Source organism: Chelonoidis abingdonii, chromosome 17, assembly GCF_003597395.2.
Source record: "Chelonoidis abingdonii isolate Lonesome George chromosome 17, CheloAbing_2.0, whole genome shotgun sequence".
Classification (NCBI taxonomy): domain Eukaryota; kingdom Metazoa; phylum Chordata; order Testudines; family Testudinidae; genus Chelonoidis; species Chelonoidis abingdonii.
This window is the reverse complement of record NC_133785.1, coordinates 11,530,727-11,552,181: the sequence shown is the minus strand read 5'-3', so window position 1 is coordinate 11,552,181 and position 21,455 is coordinate 11,530,727. Positions and strand designations below refer to the sequence as shown.

Genomic DNA, 21,455 nt, shown 5'->3' with positions numbered 1-21,455 from the left:
GCTGCCACCTCACTAACAACATATTGGAGCGGGGGGGGGGGGGAGAAGCTACGAAACAGGCCCTTAGGTTTGAACCACAGTACTGGTACTGCTGGAAGGCCTCTGGGCTGTTGCAGTGCAAAGCAGTCCCCAGTGCCCGGCTGGGAGCATAGACCTGCCCAGGATTGGTGGGGACAGGCTGCACAGCACCTCACTGTCCTCCACAGCAGCAGTGCCCGAGCAGGCCGCCCCCCCCCCCCACCCGCCCCCCGAGCCCTTGGAAGCAGCCAGATCGGGGCCTGCTCAGCCCCTCTCCTGTGGCTGTGGAGGGGGCCAATGAAGCGCTGTGGCAGTGGCCTGGATTGGAGCTCGAGTTTGCCACCTAGCGTGGGAGCGCCCCCCCCCCCCCCCGCCCCGCTCTTCCGCCCTGTGGCCGGATTGGAGCCAGCACTCCCTGATGGCCCATATCCCACTTACAGATACCAGGAGGTCAATGGGGCACTTTTTGTTTTTTTTTTGCAAGTTTTTATTTAGCCACAAAGTTGAGGATTGTTTATCCAATGTTTCTTTTATACAGAAATGCCCTGCGGGGCGGGGTGGGGGGGTGGCGGAACCAGGAGGAAGCGACTTCCCACACACACACACATACACATCTGTAGACAGCTCTGGCACCAGGGTCCCTTTCTGTATGGGTCTGACCCCAGGTGGAGGTGGAGGGCATGAAAATCCCCTCCCCGTAAGCCCAGGGGTTTCCTCCCCAGCACCACCAGCACTGAGCCCAGAACAGCTCCCCATATGGGACAACGGGGTGCTCTGCACAGGGACTCCCCATGCAAGCTAACAGGTCACCCCGACACAGGGACCCCATCCCAATTTTCTGGACTCAAAGCCCAAATTTGCATGTACCCCAAAATCCTTCCCCAACTTGGTAATGAGGAGGCAGGGTTGGAGGGGCCCTGACATTTGCAAGGGAGGGATAACCTGGTGAGGGTGTCATTGTTCAGCCTTGACCCCCTTCTCCCCGGGGTCTAGTTAAGGCACCCCTCTGGGCCCCCCAGCCCCCACACCAGACAATAACTCCTGGTAACAAATTCAACACTACAAACACACAGAAATACCCTGCCATGCCCTGGCATGTGTGGGGTTTGGGCTTGCCCTGGGGTGCGGTGCAGGGCCAGGGGCTGTGCTCCATAGGTTGGGGGTTACACCCCCGGATTAGACGTAAATGTGTCCAACAGAATAACCCCCCGGTCTTGTGTTGGGAACATCAGCCCTGAGCCCCTACCCTCACATTATAATTTCATGGAGGGAAGGGGTGCCCAGTACCCAGCTCTCCTGCACCCTAAAATGGGTTTAACAGTGCGGCAGGGTGCCCCATCCCTCTCCTTGCCCCCCAACAGACAGGCTCACAATGGGGAGTGTCCCAGCTGCAGTGGGGAGGGGGTCGCTTCTGCCCTGGACCCCATTTCACAGGAAGGGAGGGTACATCTGAGAGGAGATGCGCCCCTCCTCATGGGCGCTGCAGAAATGAGGGGCAGTAGTGTTTAGTGAGTCACTCAAAACGTGGGGTGGCCCTAATACGGGAAGGCCCAACGTCGGATCCTGCGAGTCATCCAGCGATAGGGCAGAGCCTCAAATCCATGGGGGTGTTGGAGTTTCAGGGCCCCCCTGTGTTCCCAGCATCTCTTGCGCTCTCCTAGAAACAGCTGGTTGGGAGTGAACCCAGGAGTCCGGGAGCAGCCACTGAGATAATTGTGGGGTCCCCCACTCAGTCCTCTTAGAAACTCACCAAAGTATAAACCATACTGGAGAGAGAAAAAGAAAGAGACACCCTGAAATGCTGCAGCATAACAGAACTGCAGGTCAGAAGCGAGGGGCACAGAGTCTCAGCGCCAGGCACACAGACCTGAGCCCCACCCCAGAGACAGCTGTACCTCAGTATGGGGTGAGGGATCCCTGTATAACCTCCCCATGCCCCACCCCAGAGAAGGCTGCTTCTCAGCCCCTGGAGAGGATTCCCCAGAGGCCGTGCTGAGGCGCTACCTGTACAAGTAGTAGAAGAAGGACAGCAGATAGAAGGCTAGTTTGCACCACGACTCCTTCTGGCAGTAGTTGAGGATGTCGGCATTCATGATGGAGACGGCATCGTACATCACCTCAGACCCGTCTGCTGGGCGGTGGAAGTACCTGGGGGACAACGAGGCCAGGGCTCAGACAGCATCTTTGTCCTCTCAAACCCCTTGTGCAAGGTGCTCCTGTAGTACTTAGGAAAGACCCCCCCTCCTAGCCCAGCCGCACCCACGGCTCTGCCGGTTCGCCTCCTAGCCCAGCCGCGCCCACGGCTCTGCCAGTCCCCCTGCTAGCCCAGCCGTGCCCACGGCTCTGCCGGTCCCCCTGCTAGCCCAGCCGCGCCCACGGCTCTGCTGGTCCCCCTGCTAGCCCAGCCGCGCCCACGGCTCTGCCGGTCCCCCTGCTAGCCCAGCCCTGTGTACCCCTGCCCCATGTCCTTCAATCCCAACCCATTTCCCCCAGAGGCTGCACTCCCCTCCCCCCACAAGCTGTCCTCTCGAGGAGGGCTGACTCCCAGGGCGCAGACCCCACTCACCTCCAGAGGTGGTAAAAGAGCAGAGGGATGTTGAGGCCCAGGGTGACCCACTCGGCTGCACACAGGAACATGAGGCAGAAGAGCCCATGGATGGAGTATTCAGGAACCACGAGCTGGAGGGGAGAGCAGGCCCTGGTCAGTGGGGAAATAGAACCCAGGAGCCCTGGCTCTAGGGTTGTCAACCCTCCAGGATTGTCCTGGACATGCCAGGAATTTAAGATTAATCTGTAATTAAAGATTATGTCATGTGAGGAAACCTCCAGGAATATGTCCAACCAAAATTGGCAGCCCTACCTAGCTCCCAGTGCCAGTGGCGGGTGGATGCCACCTCAGCACGTTGTGCTCCCCACAGGCACCCCATTTGTATTCTGCGGCTTTGATGTGGCCATGTCCTGTCCTGCCAGCAGCCAGGTATAAATAATACATGAGGCTGTGGGGGGCATATTCTCAAACAGGAATGCTGAGCAACACACAACGGGGAAACTGACGTAAGCAACACAGCACCTCTGAAGGGGCACCAGCTCCCATCCAGCTCCAGGCAGGGGAACCGGCTGGCTCAGGGTAGCAGGGAATAGGAGATGGGGCCTTTGCTGGGGGCAGCTCTGATCTGGCCCTAAGGTAGGTGGGGACTGGCTGGCTGACTGGGGGATGGGTGAGGGTTCAGGGGGCTGTGAGGTGAAGATGCTAGGAGCCTAGGAGGAGGAGGTGCGAGGGAGGTTGGGGGCTCAGAAGGCTGTGGAGAGAGATGTTGGGGGCTTTGGGGAGGCAGTGCAGGGAGCCTAGGAGGGGAGGGGGTGTGAGCAGACAAGGCTGTGTGGAGGAGATACAGGGAGCTGAGGGGGTTGGGAGTTCAGAAGGCTCTGGGAGAAGGGGGGGGCTGTGGGGCTGAAGTCCAGGGAGCCTAGGAGGGGCAGGAGATGGGAGAGGGTTTGGGAGTTCAGGAGACTGTGGGAAGAGGTGTGGGGGGCTGTGGGGAGGAAGTTCAGGAAGCCCAGGAAGGGGAGGAGTGCTGGAGCTTGGGGGTTCAGGATGCAGTGGGGAGAGGTGAGGAGGCTATAGGGAGGAGATGCAGAAGTTCAGTGAGGTACAGCAGTTGAGGGGGATAGAGGGTTCAGGGGCTATCAGTTGCTCCCAGGTTGGGAGTTCAAGAACTGGTCATTCACTGTTTTGGAGACTGAAAGAGCTAAGACATAACGGGCAGGGATGGGGCCACATGGACGGTGGGGTGGGATGGGGAGGACACACAGACAGGTGAGACAGGGACAGGGACACATGGACGCACCTTTCTCAGGAGGCAGCAAATCCGCTCAATGTTTTTCAATCGCTCTCGCTGCAGGGGGGAAAGAAACAGGGAATTAGATTGAGAGCTGGCACAGGGGAGGGTTGAGAGAAGGTGGGAGGCAGGAACAGAGAGGGGTGTTCAAGCCTGGTAGGAGGGGCTGGGAGTCAGGACTCCTGAGTTCTATACCTGGCTTTGGGACGGAAGTCAGATTGGAATGTTAAAAATCAATAGTTATAACCTATTTAGGAAGAATCAAGTGGGCAAAAAAGGCAAGAGGTGTGTCAAATATGGCATTATGTCTGTCTGAGTCATCGACAGCTCAGAAGCAAACGTTCTACAATGCTTATGGATCAATGTCCTAACAGATAAAGCAATAGATTGGTTATTAGATGGTGTCTTCTACATGCCACCAAATCTACTAGGGAACAGGATGCCTGGCTCCTTCCACACCTGTTTTTAATGAGTAGAGGGGAAATAAACAGTGGGATCATGGGGGCTTCAATCTGAGTGACATATGCTGGAGGCCTCCCGCTGTCAGTGCTAAAACATCTTTGCAATTTCTATATATTATAGATTGCAATTATAAATGACAATTTCCTAGCTCAGAGTGTTGCATCCAACATGAAGGAATTCTATATTAGACCTCATCTGAACAGATTAAGAGGAACTGAGCACAGAACTAAAAAATTGTTGTTGCTTAGGTGCAAGTGATCATGACTTGATCACATTTGTTATGTATAAACAGAATAAACTCCAAACTAGCAATATATTAACTTATGTTTAAAAGGTCTAGTTTCACAAGGCTGAAAGCTAAAAGGAACCAGGTCAGCTGGGAGGCAGAATTTAATGAGAAAAATGTGAATGATAATTAGGAATTGTTTAAGAACATTTTAATAGAAGTCTAAAAAGCCACAATCAAGAAAGAACCCACCTCTTTTAGAGATGAAGTGAGGGCCGTTCATTACAATAAATGAACGAGATAGAAAGAAAGAAAGAAAGAAAGAAATGGGAGCGAAGGGAAGTCAATAGCCATGAATATAAATCAGAAGTTAGGAATTGTAGAAAATTAATAAGGGAAGCAAAAGGACACAGGAGTGATGTTTGGCCAGCAGAGTTAAGGACAATGAGAAGGAATTTTTTTCAAGAATATTAAGAACAAAACAACATTGGTCCATTACTAAACGGAAATGGCAAAATTGTCAATAATAATATAGAAATAGCAGAAGTATTCAATAACTATTTGTGTTCTGTATTTGAGAAAAAGCCAGATAATGTGTTCATATTACATGATGATGATGGTGATGAAACACTTTCTATTCCAATAGTAATTCTGGAGGATGTTAAACAGCGTCTACTAAAGTCAAGACATTTCTTAATCAGCTAGGCCCTATAACTTGCATCCAAATGTATTCAAAGAGCTGACTGAGGTGCTCTCTGGACCATTAGGGTTGATTTTTCAATACATTTTGGAGCACTGGGGAAGTTCTAGAACAGAGGTTCTCAACCAGGGGTCCAGGCCCCCTGGGAGAGGAGATGCGAGGAGGTTTCTGGGGGTCCTCCAAGGAGGGCCAGCATTAGATTCACTGGGGCCCAGCAGCGAAAGCCAAAGCCCCACTGCCTGGGGCTGAAGCCCAGAGACATGATCTCTTCCCCCTGGGGCTGAAGCCAAAACCTGGCTTGGGGCCCCAGGCAATTGCCCTGCTTGCTACCCCTAACACAGGCCCTTGCTCTTATATGCAGAAAACCAGTTGTTGTGGCACAGGTGAGCCGTGGAGTTTTTATATCATGGGGGTGGGGAGGTCTCAGAAGACAAAGATTGAGAACCCCTGTTCTAGAGGACTGGGAGAACACTAATGTTGTGCCAATATTTAAACAGGGTCAAAGGCTGGACCTGTGTAATTACAGGCTTGTCAGCCTGACATCAATCCCAAGCAAGACATGGGGCAGCAGATATGATGGGACCCAATTCAAAAAGAATTATAGGAGTGTGATATAATTAACGCCAATCAAGGCGGGTTTATGGAAAATAGCTCCTGTCCAACTAATTTGGTATATTTGTTGATGAAATTCCAAGTTTAGTTGATGAAGGTAATGAAGCTGATGTTATATATTGAGACTTCTGTAAGGCATTTCACGTGCTGCTGCATGAGACTGTGATTCAAAACCTTGAACAATCCAAACCCAACACGACACGCATTAAATGGGGTAAAGCTGCTTAAGCGCTAGGTTGCAAAATGTAACTGTACACAGGGAATCGTCACTGAATGGGAGTGTTTCTAGTGGGGTCCCAAAGGATCTGCTCTTGGCCCTACCCTAGTTAACATTTTTATCAGTGACCTGGAAGAAAACATCAAATCAACACGGAAAGTTTGCAGATGATGCGAAGATTGGGAGAGTGATAAATAATTAAGGTAGATCACAGATCCAGAGCGATCTGGCTCCCTGAGTAAGCTGGGCACAAGCAAACAATGCTTGTAGTAATATGAGCAAATGTAAACGTACACCTCTAGGAACAAAGAACGCAGGCCATGCTTTCAGGACAGGAACTCAGAGGAGGGCTTGGGGCTCATGGCGGATGATCAGCTGAACACAAGCTCCCAAGTGTGATGCTGTGGCTAAAAGGGCTAATGTGATCCTGGGGTGTGTAAACAGGGGAATCTCGATTAGGAGACGGGAGGTTCTGTTACCTCCGTGCGAGGGCGTTGGTGCAGCCGCTGCTGGAATCCTGCCTCCAGTCCTGGTGCCCACAATGCAAGAGGGACGCTGATAAATTGGAGGGCTCACAGAAGAGCCGTGAGAATGACTAAAGACTTAAAGAACATGGCTCAGAGTGAGAGATTCCAGCAGCTCGGTCTGTTTAGTTTAACAAAGAGAAGGCTAAGGAGTGACAATCACAGGCTATGTGGGGAACAGAAATTGGATAAAGAGCTGCAATAGAGCAGCCGAAGGTCTAACAAGAGCCAAGGGCTGGAAGTTGAAGCTGAACCAATTCAGACTAGGGATAAGACACCTACATTTTTAACAGTGCAGGTAATTAACCGTTGGAACAATTTCTCCACGGCGGTGGCGGATTTGCCATCACTGGCAATGTTTTTCTAACAGATCTGCTCTAGTCTAGTGCAACCAGCAATTAATTCATGGAAGTCCTATACCCTGTAGCAATGTAGGGCTGGAACAGACCTAACATGGTCATCTAGGTCCACCCACCTGTGGGAGGCAGGACCAAGTAACCCTGGCTTACCCCTGCCAGGTGTATGTCTAACCTGTTCTTAAAATTTTCCACTGAAGGGAGTTCAGCTGCCTCCCTAAATAACCTGCTTTAATTAGACACTGGAACAGGTTATACAGGAGGACAGACTAAATGATCACAATTGTCCCTTCTGGCTTTATAATCTAGGAACCTTGCGGTTAGAGCAGAATGTGGGGGAGGAGGGGAACCAGGACTCCTGGGTTCTATTCTCAGCTGTGGAAGGTGAATGAGGTCTAGTGATTGGGGTAGGGGAGGATCTGTATGGATACCTGCTCTGGGAATTAGCTTTGTGTGTTGGGGTATTGATGGAACTGGAGTCAGGGGTGGGGTGCAAGTAGCCATGAAGACACCTCATTGCCCTTATATAGGGCTGGGGTTTTCAGAAACTCCAGAATGAAGGTGGAGCCCAAATCCCAGGGCCTCTGGGGCCCCACTTCCTTCATCCCAAGCCGTAAAGTGGTTTCAGGCTCCATCATTCATATCATTGTCTGACACATCGTGTGCCCTTAGTTAAGGCTTGTACAATACACAAGTCAAGGATCTTGTAATATCCTACATAAACAGTGAGACTAAGCCCTACGCAAATATAGACAAGACCCTGCATAAACACAGACATTAAGCCTTGCATAACCACAGACACAAATACTAGTCCCTGCGTAGACAGAGCTCAAGAGAAGTGGCTCTGTTTGTGCTCCCATGAGGAGAAAAGGACCATTAACATTTCCAGTTTCTTCAGCATGAACCCCAAGGCGAGTGGGGCCCCAAAACCATGAGACGGTTTTGAAATCATGTGGCACTGGGCAGGGGCGGCTCCAGGCCCCAGCACACCAAGTGTGTGGTTGGGGTGGCATGATGTGGGGGGCGCTCTGCCAGCCGTTGGGAGGGCGGCAGGCAGGGTGCCTTTGGCGGCATACCTGCAGAGGGTCCGCTGGTCCCGTGGCTCTGGTGGACCTCCCACAGGCGTGCCTGTGGAGGGTTCACTGGTCCCGCGGCTTCGGTAGAGCTGTGGGGACCAGTGGACCGTCCGCAGGCACACCTGTGGGAGGTCCACTGGAGCCGTGGGACCGGCAACCAGCAGAGCACCCCCCGTGGCATGATGCCGTGCTTGGAATCGTCTAGAAATGTCTAGAGCTGCCCCTGGAATTGGGCTTGTATTTATTGGCTCGGTGCCTGCGGGGTGCCTCCAGGACACAGATCCCAGCTTCTCCCCACAAGGGAGAGAAACTTGCTGAGGGTTTTACATATTATAGCCACAATTCTCAGAAGATCCCAGGACTTTGGGAGCTGGGGATTTAAAGGCATGTCTACACTGCAATAAAACAGACATAGCTAGACCACGTCAGCAGACTCAGGCTGGCAAGACTCAGGCTGAGGGGCTATACAACAGCAGGGTCAATGTATGGGCTGGGGCTGGAGCCTGGGCTCTGGGACCCTGTAAGGAGGGAGGGAGCCCCATGCGCCCAAATCAACTGACAGGAGCCAGCCCAGTTTGGCTGTAGCATAGACATACCCTAAGACATCAAATGTCATGATCAAACTCTGAGACTGGGCAACAGGGACTTCAAATGGCAGCTTCTTCCAACAGAGACTCAGCCTGAGAGGATTCCTGCTCTGGAGCCCTGGATACCCTGCTGGTGTCCCTGTGCTGATCCGCAGCCCCTGCTATCCAGTCCTGGGTCGCCACACAGCTCTGTCAGAGCCACTCAAACCCGCAGCCCCTGCTATCCAGTCCTGGGTCCCCACACAGCTCTGTCAGAGCCCCTCAAACCCGCAGCCCCTGCTATCCAGCCCTGGGTCCCCACACTGCCACTGACCCTGCAGAGAACAGGAAGCAACTTGAGCTTCATCTGTGGGGACTGAAACCTCAGTGTCTCTGCCCTTTAGCCATCCAGTGAACCCCAAACCCTGGCTGGATCAGTAACAGGAAAGGCAAACTTACAAGCAGGACTCACACAGCAAGTTCCTGCCACCTGCTCATCCTCTCCTGAGCACAGCCAGACCCCCAAATTCACTCCGCTGTGACACTTCCACCCCCTGCCTGAGCAAGGTCAGCCCCCAGAACTCACCCCCATCAATTTCCCCAGCTCCTTCTCTCCCTTCCTCCTTCACCCCCATCTCATCCCTGCTCAGCCCCCAACGGCCCCCACATCTCAGTTCCCCGTGGTAAATTCAGTCACCCAGCAACAGCAATGGGATAAGGGCTGGATTCTGAGCTCAGCTTCCCCCGGTCAATCAGAGCAGTGCTTACTTCGTAATGAAAGAGGTGCTGGGGCTCATGCAATGTTTTTTACATTCATACCAGATGCAGAAAGCCCAGAGGTGCTGGGGCTAGGCACTGCCAAGCCCAGAGGTGCTCGGGCTTCGCCCTGGCACACATTAAGCACTGATCCAGAGTCACCAAGTGCAATGGGGCTAGGGACAGATTCTGAGCTAAGAGCCTGAGTAAATCCAAAGTCACCATCTGACTACGATGGAGTGTGGGCCAGCCTGATGTTGGTTACCTGGGATAAATCCAGAGACACCCCTGACTGCACTGACATCAGGGCCGGATTCTGGTGTCAGCTCCCACAAGGTATATCCAAAGTCCCCCACTGACTGAACTTGGGGTCAGAGCCAGGTTCTGGTGTCAGCTCCCACAGGGTGTATCTGAAGTCACCCCTACTGCACTGGGGTCAGGACCAAATTTCGGTGTCATCTCCCACAAGTTGTATCCGGAGTCACCCTGGACTGCACTCAGGTCAGGGCCAGATTCTGGTGCCAGCTCCCACGGCGTATATCCGGAGTCACCCCCTGCACTGGGGTTGGGGCTGGATTCGAGTATCAGATATGAAATGAGGGTACTCCAGTACTGAAATGTCAATGAATAGAATTTGGGTGAGAGTGGGATCTAGTGGGGAAGGGGAGGCTGGGAACCAGGACACCTGGGTTCTATCCCCAGATCTGGGGTGAGAAAGGGTCTAGGATTAGAGCAGGGGGACTGGGAGCCAGGACTCCTGGGTTCTATTTCTCTTTCTCATCCCTACTCATTGCATGACCTTGATCCAGTCCCGCCCCCATCTGTGTCTCAGTTTCCCATCAGTCAGGCAGATGCTGTGTGTGAGCGGGAAGGTGGTTGACTCCAGGGCTCCGGGCTGCACAGACAGGGAGCACTGTGCCCTATGAGGAGTTATTCCTCCTCCTTATCCAGCTATCCCTTCCACTGAGTCTGGGCTGGCCTGGCCAGAGTCAATCCCAACAACCTCAGGGCCTGCCTCGCCCCCTCAAGCCAGGGGCTGCAGCTGAGGCCATTGCTCCCACTCCATTTCTCTAAATATAAACAGTTCAGTGTGACCTGAATTCCTCTCCCAGCAACTCCGTTACTGCAACTGCCACGCAGGCAGCACACAGGGCTCGCCACCCACCAGGACACCTGGGTTCTATCCCCCGGTCTGGGAGGGGAGGGGGTCTAGTGAAGTAGTTCTCAGCCTTTTTGGGCTCAGGACCCATTTGTAAATGTTTATGGCCCATCTAAATGGGGGCTGCTGGGATAGCAGAGGGTTAGGGGCTGGGATTGAAGAGTATCAGCTGAGCTTGGTGGGAACAGGACCCAGGGCTGCTGCAGGTCAGGAGTGCAGGGCTTTGGCAGAGCTGAGTGGGAGCCCAGGGCAGGGCTAGTGGGGATGTGAGTTGGGATGAGGGGCACCAGCACTGATGCAGCTGGATCAAACTAGGCAAAGAGAGATTAAAAAGCAGCAAGCAGTGGGATTGGGCCAGGGGTGTGATGAGGACAGAAGCAGGGAGTGGGGCACTGAGGAGGAAAAGAAAGATGGATGAGGAGATCGGAGGGGGGGTTCGTGCCAAGCTGTGGAATCCCTTTGAAATCCCAGCCCCAGAGTGATGTTGATACCCCCAGAGGACCTGCCCCAGGGACTGATGGGAACTTTGGAACCTTCTGAAAAAAACATTTGAGTGACACAAACTTCAGCGCAGCACAGCCAGCAGGAGAGAACCCAGGAGTCCTGGCTGCCAGCCCCCACCCTGGCTCTAACTCATTAGACTCCACTCCCCTCCCTGAGCTTGGATAGAACCCAGGAGTCTGGGAGCCCTGCACCCCTCATGCCACCATCACTCATGCATGGCAGAGGACAGTTGAGCAGACACCACATTTAAGAAAAATAGGAATGACATGGGTGACATCGTGGAGGTGGGGGGGAGTGCAGAATCAGGGGGAAGGTCAGACACAGACAGACACAGAGACAGACACACCTCTCCCACCACATCTATTGACTTACTGCCCTCGCTGGGTTCCCCTGGTCAATGGGACTCTTGAAGTCTGTGTGCAGCTCGTCAAAAGCGATGATCTGTAGGGGAGAGCAGGGTCAGAGACAGCTGCAGAGAGAGACAGATCCTCCCAGCCCAGCCCTGAGACATGGCTGAGTCTGGGGTGGGACATGAGAGCAATGGATCCAGGTATCTCTCACCCAGTGCTGAGATGCAGCTGCCTCTGGGGTAGGGTGCAGGGATTGTTTATACAGGGATCCATCCCCCCATTCCCATGGGGGCTCACCCATTCATTGAGGGAAGGGTATGGAATTCCCAGGAGAGCTCCCCTCATGGGAGGCAGGCTAGAGGGGGTCACACAAGCCCATGGTGGGGCTGCCTGAGAACATGATTACCCATGCAGTGTCTGGCCCAATTGACACAATCTTATGTACATATGCAGATCAGCCACCATCCTGCTAATTTGTACAGGGGTACCCCAGCTGAGGGCCGATGAAGCCAGAGAGGAGCATCTGCCAGTCCCACCCACTGGGGCACCCACCCAGATACCCCCCCCCCACACACACACCTTCTCAGCTCCCCATTCAGTCACCCTTCCTCTCTGGCCCCAGGGCAGAGAATGGTGCCTTCCCCTCTATGCGGTGCTGTGATGAACTAGGAATGTTCTTAATGTTTTCTCTGAATACTGTGTTGGTGCCTCAGTGTCCCCACGGCAGTTCTTAAGTATCTGGCAGAGCAAAGGGCCAGTGCACCTAAATGCCTGTCACTCTGTCTCCTAGCAACTGATGGCCTGGGCCCCTCCTCTGCAAAGGTGCCAACTGAAGGTGTTGGAGACAAAGAGACCAGGTGACCTCCTGGCCCGGAAAAGGAGCTGAGCAGAGAGGAGGGGCTGGAGGGGGCTGTTAGTCTGGAGCTGGCTGAGGGCAAACGTGGGGGTCTGGCTCACTGCCCCCCAGAATGGACCCGGCCGAGGGGTCCGGTTCGCTGTATCTACAAGCTCTGTTTTAGATCCTATTCCTGTCATCAAATAAACCTCTGTTTTACTGGCTGGCTGAGAGTCACGTCTGACTGCAAAATGGGGGTGCAGGACCCTGTGGCTTCCCCAGGACCCTGCCTAGGTGGGCTTGCTGTGGGAAGCGCACGGAAGGGCAGAGGATGCTGGATGCTCCAAGGAGAGACCCAGGAGGTGAAGACGTGTGAGCTTCTTGCCCTGAACACGTCTGCTCCAAGGGAGAGGAGGCTCCCCAAAGTCCTGACTGGCTTTGTGGGGAGCTGTTCCAGAGCATTGCCCAGTGACTCCGTGACAGGTGCTGGCTCCAATCCAGCCCCAGGGACTGGCTGGCTCATGGATACAGGAGGTGGGGAGGAACAGACAGACCCTATTGCTAACAGTCACTGCTTGATAAACTCCCCAGAGGTGACAAAGCCGACAGGAATTCACCCGTCTCAGCCACTTTGCACCTCCATATCAATAATAAAACTATCAATGATCAGAGTAGGAGTCTGGCTCCCAGCCCCCCATTCTAACCACTAGACCCTACTCCTCTGACAGAGCTGGGATGGAACCTGGAGTCCTGGCTCCCAGCCCCCATGAACTCATCTGTCCCCTGAAGAGCTGGATCTGTCCTCCCCCAAGCATTACTAGGGAAGTTAGCTCCCAGCAGCATGTGGAGGGACCCAGCTTCCCTTGGGGTCCAGTTCCCTCCCCCGACTCCACATGGCTCTGCTTGGGCTCTTGCCAGCACAGCCGGCTCCGGAACAGCCAGCCGCAGAGCCCCAGCCAAATGGGGTGACTCAGCCACCGCCTCCCTGTCCTCCGGGGGCTGGGAGAGATCCGGTGTGAGACAGTGGGGGGCGGTCCCCATAGCAAGCCCCCTGCCTGGCTCAGAGCCGATACCCCCCAGAGGGGAAATGTCTCATTCCCAGCCTCCCCAAATGGAGATTTCTCTCACTAGCCTAAGCTCAGTCCTGCAGTCATGGTCTCCAGCAGATGTGTCTGGGGGATTCCCTTCCCCCTTCCAGAGCCCCCGCCTATGAGTTTACCTGCCAGATCCATCACACTCAGGCCCAATAACCAGCACCCAGAGCCTCCTGGCTCCCTCACACATGCCCCAGCCGCAGACACTCCTGTCACCAGTTTCCGGGCTCTCAGAGCAGAGACCCACCAAGGCGATGGGCTGAGACACACAGCTCTGCTCTGCTGGTGTCCTTCAATCCTGACCCACATCCCCCTGCTAGCAGAGACCCTGGGCTCTTCCCCACTCCCACAGCTCAGCTGGTGCCCCCCAATCCTGACCCGCAGCCCCCTGCTAACTCAGCCCTGGGCTCTGCTGACCCCCACAGCTCTGCTGGTGCCCCCAGTCCTGACCCAGAGCCCCCTGCTAATGTAACCCTGGGCTCTTCCGCACCCCCACAGCTCAGCTGGTGCTCCCCAATCCCGACCCGCAGCTCCCTGCTAACTCAGCCCTGGGCTCTGCTGACCCCCACAGCTCTGCTGGTGCCCCCAGTCCTGATCCAGAGCCCCCTGCTAATGCAACCCTGGGCTCTTCCGCACCCCCACAGCTCAGTTGGTGCCCCCCAATTCTGACCCGCAGCCCCCTGCTAACCCAGCCCTGGGCTCTTCCCCACCCCCACAGCTCAGCTGGTGCCCCCCAATCCTGACCCGCAGCCCCCTACTAACCCAGCCCTGGGCTCCGCTGACCTACACAGCTCTGCTGGTGTCCCCAATCCTGACCCACAGCCCCCTGCTAACCCAGCCTGGGCTCCGCTGACCTACACGGCTCTGCTGGTGTCCCCAGTCCTGACTCACAGCCCCCTGCTAGCCCAGCCCTGGGATCTCCCCGACTCCCACAGCTTGGCTGGTGCCTCCCAATCCCAACCCGCAGCCCCCTGCTAACCCAGCCCTGGGCTCCTCTCCAGCCACAGTCAGATCTGAGCTGCACTTGGTACCTGTCAAAGCAACAATGAAGGCTACAGGCGCCTGTCGGGGTTGCTTAGCAACCCTCACACGCGGCTTCTCTGCCTGGCAGGGGAGGGATTCTGCTTCAGCACCCTCCCCCCATAACCTGAGCCCTGGGAACAGCCTGCCAGGCCAGCTGGGGGAGCAGGGAGCGAGGGATGGGGTAACGAGGTGGCTGGCTGGGCCATTTAGCTGCTGCTATCTGGAGCTGGGTGTCTGCCCCACACAGAATGAAGCTGAGACCCTACAAATTTGCTGCACACACCAGGTCCTAGACAGGGTCCAACACTCCAGCTTGTGCTGGGACAAACATAAATTGGTGACAGGCACAGTGGGGGAGATTAGGGGTCAGTGTGTGCTGAGGGGGGTGGGGAGGAGGGAAGCCAGGGGCCAGAATAGCAGGGGATTGGGATTGAGGGGCACCAGCAGAACAGGGGGCTGTGGGTCAGGATTGAGGAGCACTGGCAGAGCTGGGGGGCTGTGAGTCAGGACTGAGGTGCACCGGCAGAGCTGGGGGGCTGTGGGTTGGGGTTGAGGGGCACCAGCAGAGCTGAGGGGCTTTGGATTGTGATTGAAGGGCACTGACAGAGCTGGGGACTGCGGGTTGGGATTGAGGGGCAGTGGCAGAGCTGGGGGACAGTGAGTTGGGACTGAGGTGCACTGGCAGAGCTGGGAGGGCTGTGGGTCAGGATTGAGGTGCATTGGCAGAGCTGGGGGGCTCTGGGTTGGGACTGAGGGGCACCAGCAGAGCTGGGAGCTGCAGGTCAGGATTGAGGGGCAGTGGCAGAGCAGGGGGGCTGAGGGTGGGATTGAGGTGTGGCAGAGCGGGGGTGGGGGGCTGTGGGTCAGGATTGAGATGTGCTGGCTTTGCACAGCTACAAACTCCATCCCCTCCATTTCCCCCGCACCCAGCACCTGCCCAGAACAGGAGGGCAAGAAACCAGTGCAAGACCCACCCACCACTGGCTGCCTGGGAGCCGGTCGCTGGGGCAACGGGATGGTTTCCAGCGGGGGTGGGGGGAGTGCACTGGAGGACCTTTCCCTGCTGCTCCGAGGGGTCAGACACCGCGATCCCCGATCGCCTGAGTCCCCCAGTCACCTGGGTCCCCCGATCCCAGTCACCTGGGTCCCTCAATTACCTGGTCCCTCGATCCCAGTCACCTGGATATCCCAATTACCTGGGTCCCTCAATCCCAGTCACCTGTGTACCCCGTTTGCCTGGGTCCCCAGTTACCTGGGTCCTCTGATCCCAGTCACCCGCGTTCTGAGCCTGGGGAAGGGCAGGACCAGGGGACAGCCAGGCTCACTCCTTCTATTGAGATAGGCGCCCTGGCTGGGGGAGCTACCCGCCTTCCCCATAGGTGCTGGAACTAGGGGAGCTGGGATTGCTGCCACACCCCCTGACTTGAAGTGGCTGCCATCCTCTCCAGGGTTACAGTTTGGTTCAGTGACTCTCAGCACCCCCACTATATAAATTGTTCCAGTGCCCCTTCCCTTCCCTCCACACAGGGATCCTCTGTCTCGAGTCTGGGGAACCATTCAGCCCCTGGGCTCCCTGGTGGCGAGAGAGCTGCTTATTGCCGGGGGCAGAGGGGTTTTACAGGGCAGGGGGGCACCATCTCTGCTAAGAGTTTGGTTGAGGAGACCCAGCAAAGCAATGTGCAGACACATGTGGGCTCTCCCATGCAGCCAAGCCCCCTCAGGGACCAGGCCCTGTCAGGGGAGTGGGGGCCCCACGCTGGGGCTCAGGACACCTGGGTTCTGTTCCTGGCTCCCTTGCAGATTCCCTGCAAGCTGTTTGACCCCCTTGCCTTAGTTTACCCTCCACTGCTGGGGGGGAAGGGGAATCTATGAGCCCCAAGGGCTCAAGTGGGGGTAGCAAGGAAATGAGGCAGGGCCCCCCCTCAGCACACAAAGTATTATGGGATGTGCCACATGTTCAGGGAGGAAAGATCACTTATCTGTGGGGTGCTGGAGTTCAATGCAAACGCCTGACCCCCAGCACAGAAAGGAAGGGGGCACCACAGTGAGCTCCCCCTCAGCGCACCTCTGGGGGATACTGGGCTGGATGGGCCAGTGTGTGGCCCTGGGGCAGTGCACAGAAGGGCGTTAATGGCCAGGGAGTGGGGGTTAGTGACCAGTGCTTAATTTGTAATGAAGGAGGTGCTGGGGCTCAAGCAATTTCTTTACATTCATAACTGATGCAGCAAGCCCAGGGTGCCGGGCTATGAACTGCCACACCTAAAAGTGCTGGGGCTCAGCCCTGGCACAAATTAAGCACTGGTAGTGACACAACTTCACTATCAGGACCCCTGGGGGATTAGAGGAAGGCCCAGCAAGGCCCGGAGGAGGCCGTACCTCCTTCCCCAGAGCCGTCTGGGATAGCTGCTTCCAGGGCTCAACCCCCACCACATTCCTCCCTAAAACCTCCACCACTGTGCTGCAGGGTGGCCCTCAATAGGGGGCGCTGCACTGCAGGGAGCAGAGCGGGGAGGTCAATAGGTGGCACTCCCTCCTCGCAGTCATTACTGACCCCACTGCCATGGGGAGCAGGGCAGAGTGAGGGGGTCAGCAGGGGGCACTGTGCTGCAGGGAGAAAAGCGGGGGCTCAGCAGGGGGCACTGTGCTGCAGGGAGCAGGACAGGGTGTAGGGTGGGGGGCTCTGCAGGGGACGCTGTGCTGCAGGGAGCAGGGCAGGGGCTCAGCAGGGGGCGCTGTGCTGCAGGAAGCAAGACAGGGTGCAGGACAGGGTGCTCAGCAGGGGGTGCTGTGCTGCAGGGAGCGGGGCGGGGGCTCAGCAGGGGGCACTGTGCTGCAGGGAGCAGGGCGGGGGCTCAGCAGGGGGTGCTGTGCTGCAGGGAGCAGGACAGGGTGCTCAGCAGGGGGCGCTGTGCTGCAGGGAGCAGGGCGGGGGCTCAGCAGGGGGCACTGTGATACAGGGACCAGGACAGGGTGCAGGACAGGGTGCTCAGCAGGGAGCACTGTGCTGCAGGGAGCAGGGCGGGGGCACTGTGATACAGGGAGTAGGACAGGGTGCTCAGCAGGGGGTGCTGTGGTGCAGGGAGCGGGGCGGGGTGCTCAGCAGGGAGCACTGTGCTGCAGGGAGCGAGGCGGGGGCACTGTGATACAGGGAGCGGGACAGGGTGCAGGACAGGGTGCTCAGCAGGGGGCGCTGTGTTGCAGGGAGCAGGGTGGGGGTTCAGCAGGGGGCGCTGTGCTGCAGGGAGCAGGGCGGGGGCTCAGCAGGGGGCACTGTGCTGCAGGGAGCAGGACAGGGTGCTCAGCAGGGGTACTGTGCTGCAGGGAGCGGGGCGGGGTGCTCAGCAGGGAGCACTGTGCTGTAGGGAGCAGGGAGGGGGCACTGTGATACAGGGAGCGGGACAGGATGCTCAGCAGGGGGCGCTGTACTGCAGGGAGCAGGACAGGACAAAATCCTTACATGTCCAGGACTCTGCTCACACTCTGTTTGGTACATTCCCTTTTGCTTCTGACTGGAGCTAAAATTTTTTCTTGGACTGTTTCTTGATAAAAATACCATTTCTGTCCAAACCTGACTGTCCTGTTTGCACGTTTTTGCAATGAAAAGGTTTGGCAGTTGGTTTTGAAATGACTTTTCAGAAAATTAATCGATTTTTATATAGAAAAACATTTAAAGTTGGAAAAGGTCTAAATGAGAACCAGACGCTTCCATTAACCCCAAATGCCTGGGAGGGACGTTCCTTTTTGTGGGAAATTTCAAAATATTTTGCTTCTTTTCCAGAAAAAATGTTGAATTTGTGGAATTTGCCATGAAATGGGAAATGCAGTTCTCAGCCAGCCCTACTCCTGTGTCATCCTAGAGCACTCTTCAGACAGACAGGATTCTGCTTCACTTCCTGTCCTAAACTATTATGTTACCCTGTCCTGTTATCACACACTCCAGAGGCAGCTGTAGCTCAGTGCCAGGCAAGGGATTGCTAAATAAACAGCCTCTGTGCCCCACCCCAGAGGTTTCTGCATTTCAGCACCAGGGGAGGAAATAGCTGGCAGTTCCCAGGTCTCCCTGGATCGTTGCTGCCAGGACAGACCTTTCTAGCCAGGGGTCAGGAATGGTCCCTGTTTCAAATGGAACATATGCCTCAGACACTGCTGGTGCCCCTCACTCCTGTCCCATAGCCCCCTGCTATCCCAGCCCTGGGCTTCCCCCACCCCACAGCCCTGCTGCTGCCCCTCACTCCCAAAAACCAAAACTACATTTTCATCCTCGACTATTGCAAAGATTATTGCCCCAGACAGCTGTGGCTGGAGGCCTCCCATGGCAGGGGCAGGTGCCAAACCAGTTGGGTGCTCTAGGGGTGGGGGCTGGACAAGGAGGGGGGTGGAACAGCTGTGTTGTGATGCCCATGGGGAGAGGGCAGAGATGAGGAGGCAGTGATCTGGGGTACAGAAGGGACAGGGCCAGGCTGTCTTTATGCAGTGGAAAGCCAAGCCAGACCAGTGTCCTTGCGGGGGAGCCCAGGCTGGGATAGCAGGGGGCTGCAGGTGAGCATTGAAAGGCACAGAGGCTAGGGTAGGAGAGGGCTGCAAGGCAGGGCTAAGGGGCACTGGCGGAGCTGGAGGTGCAGGGCTAGCAAGGGGAGCGATGGGGAGACCTCCCTCCCAGAACCAGAGGAGTTAAACCCACCACTCGGTTATTGATACCCAGAGCCCATCTTGTAAACAGATGTAGTTCCCATGGCAACCAGCGCCAGGTTCCCTAGCTACGGCTGAGAGAGAAGGGGGGTTACATCGCGGGGAGCCCGGGATATGCAGCAGCCCTGGAACAAAGGGGGGGAGCGATCCAGCGGAGGGGATTTTGGGGGATCCACGGGGGATTTGGCTGGCGGAAGTGGGGACTCTGCACGGGAGGGTGTTGGGAGAGAGGGATCGGGCTGCGGAGGGGGATGTTTGGGGAAGATCCGGCCGGAAGGGGGATGGGAGGCAGTTTGGGAAACCCGGGGGAACTGGGACACAGTGGGGAGCCACGACGGAGGGGGGGTGGCTAGGGGGCTCTGGGGTAGCGCAGGCAGACCCCCGCCCCACCGTGGGTTTCCTAGCTACGTCGGCTCCATATCACCACCATCATAGCGCACACACACACAGACTGATGGGAGCCCCGGTCCGGCCCAACGCCTCCCACCAGCCTGGTCTGGGGAGCATCCCCCAAACTGGTACCGGACTGCCGGGGTGCAGGGCCAAGAGGGGTGGTGAGCAGGGGGGCCTGGCGATGGGAACTGAGGCTGCTGCGGTGCTGGGGATGGTGGGGGGCAGAGGGAAATTGTCTGTCTCTTTCATTGCAGAATTATTCATGATTCTCGCTAAGCAGAGACTCAGGCACAGCCTGTCAGCAGGGACCGAGAGACGCGGGGGTGGGGGGAGCAAGTAGCGAGACAAGCCCGAACCCCAGAAACGGAGCAGAACGAATGGGGTGACTGATCTCCGGGGGGTCTGGCTGGGAGAGGAGGCGGCCTGACAGGGACACGGGCAGTCTCCCAGCACGCCCACCCCACAGCCCGGATCCCCCCATCCCGACCCCCATCCCGACAACACCCCCCTGCACTCACATGCCAGATGACGAAGAAGATGAGCGAGGCGCACAGCACCAGGGTGAGCATGTAGCAGAAGGCGGCGAAGGTGAACGCCATGGTGCCAGGACGCCTGGGTCCCTCCGAGCCCGTCCGGCGGGGAGTCTCAACCCGTGCGGGCGCCCATGAGCTCCGGGCGCCGCCGTGGGGAATCGGGGGGACCCGCCCGCCTAGGAGCGCTGGGGAACCCGGGCCCCCATCGCTCCGGGATCCGCCTCAGTTCCGCTCAGCTCTCCGCTCCGGTTCGCGACCGGCTCTGCCGCTACTGGCAGCCCCGGCCCCGCTCGCAACGAGCCGGGAGGAGGAGCAGGAGCGCAAGCGCAACCGCGTGAGTGTGGCAGAGAGAGGGGTGTGAGTGTGAGCCAGGGAGGGGCGAGGGTGAGGGGCTCTGAGTGTGAGACAGGGAGGGCGTGAGGCAGAGACAATGGATGGTGTCCGTGGGTGAGACACGGAGGTGTCGTGTGTGTGAGACAGACAGAGGGGGTATGAGACAAGGAGGGGGTGAGTGTGTGAGACAGGGAGAGGGGGTGTGAGACAGGGAGGAGGTAAGTGTGTAAGACATGGATAGGTGTGAGTCGGAAGGGGTAGGAATGTGAGACAGGAAGGGCAGAGGCCAGAGACAATAGTGTGTGCATGGGTGAGACATGGAGGTATGGTCTGTGTGAGACAGGGAGAGACAGGAGTGTGACACAAAGGGTGTGGGGAAGAGACGATGACAATGGTGTGTGAAACAGAGCAAGGTGTATGTGTGAGAGAGACAATGGTGAGTGTTTGGGGGGTGAGGGAGACAAGAAGGATGTGAGTGTGCAAGAGACAGAGAGAGGAGGTGTGAGTGTGTGTGAGACAAAGGGTGGGTGAGGGGGTGGAGGTGTGTGACACAGAGACAAAGGAGGTGTGTGAGATGGGTGGGGGGTGTTTGAGTCTGTGTGAGAGGGAGGCTGGGAGAGAAGTGTGTGTGAGAGAGAGAGAAGGGGGTATGAGGAGAGAGAGAAAGGGTGGGGGAGGCTGAGAAGAGGAGTGTGTGTGTGAGAGAGTGTGTCCTAAGGGGCGGGGGGTGAGCGATAGAGACAGGGATGGTGTGTGTGTGTGTGACAGACAGAGAAGGGGTGAAAGAGAGATGAGGGAGAGCGGAAGGGGTGAGTGTGAGGAGAGGTGACTGCGTGTGTGAATGTGACAGAAAAGGGAGTGTGCATGTGACAGACAGTGGTGTGGCTGTGTGCACAAAGGGGCTGCTGGCTTTAGAAAACCATAATCAGGGGGCAGGATATTTAATTGCCTGGCTCCATATATGTTCACACACAAACATCCATGTGGCCTCCTGCCTCTCTACAGGGGCAGGTGGATGATGATGAGGAATCTCTGCTACAGGCTCTGTGTCAGATGGTGTGTGTGTCTGTGCTGGGTTGTGGGGTGGAGCCTGTGCCACCTGTGGGGGGATTCAGTGTGTGTGGGTCTCCCTGGTCAATGCTGTCAGGGTTTGCCCTATCCTCCCCCATCACACACCAGTAGGATCCTTT

At 56.5% G+C, this 21,455-nt stretch overlaps 2 protein-coding genes across 3 annotated transcripts in view; both read right to left on the bottom strand.

Moving 5' to 3' along the window:
* Nucleotides 1-21,455, bottom strand: part of PACS1 (phosphofurin acidic cluster sorting protein 1) — a 548,517-nt gene that overhangs the window by 430,156 nt on the left and 96,906 nt on the right. The gene's annotated exons all lie outside the window — the stretch shown is intronic.
* On the bottom strand, nt 594-20,228 carry CNIH2 (cornichon family AMPA receptor auxiliary protein 2). The gene is made up of 6 exons (XM_032804317.2): nt 19,918-20,228; nt 11,388-11,456; nt 3,867-3,914; nt 2,585-2,697; nt 2,023-2,166; nt 594-1,784 (listed from the first exon to the last, which is right to left on the bottom strand). The coding sequence occupies exons 1-6, from the start codon at nt 19,996-19,998 to the stop codon at nt 1,757-1,759; spliced, it is 483 nt and encodes a 160-aa protein (XP_032660208.1). The 5' UTR covers nt 19,999-20,228; the 3' UTR covers nt 594-1,756.

Bases quoted from the DNA above. Each gene is read 5' to 3' on its own strand.
- CNIH2 (XM_032804317.2), bottom strand. From the start codon at position 19,998: ATGGCGTTCACCTTCGCCGCCTTCTGCTACATGCTCACCCTGGTGCTG. The intron at 3,915-11,387 runs GTAAGTCAATAG...TCCCCCCTGCAG, and splicing joins AGGGGAACCCAGCGAGGGCA to CGAGAGCGATTGAAAAACAT. The intron at 1,785-2,022 runs GTAGCGCCTCAG...TTCTCTCTCCAG, and splicing joins TTCTTCTACTACTTGTACAG to TATGGTTTATACTTTGGTGA.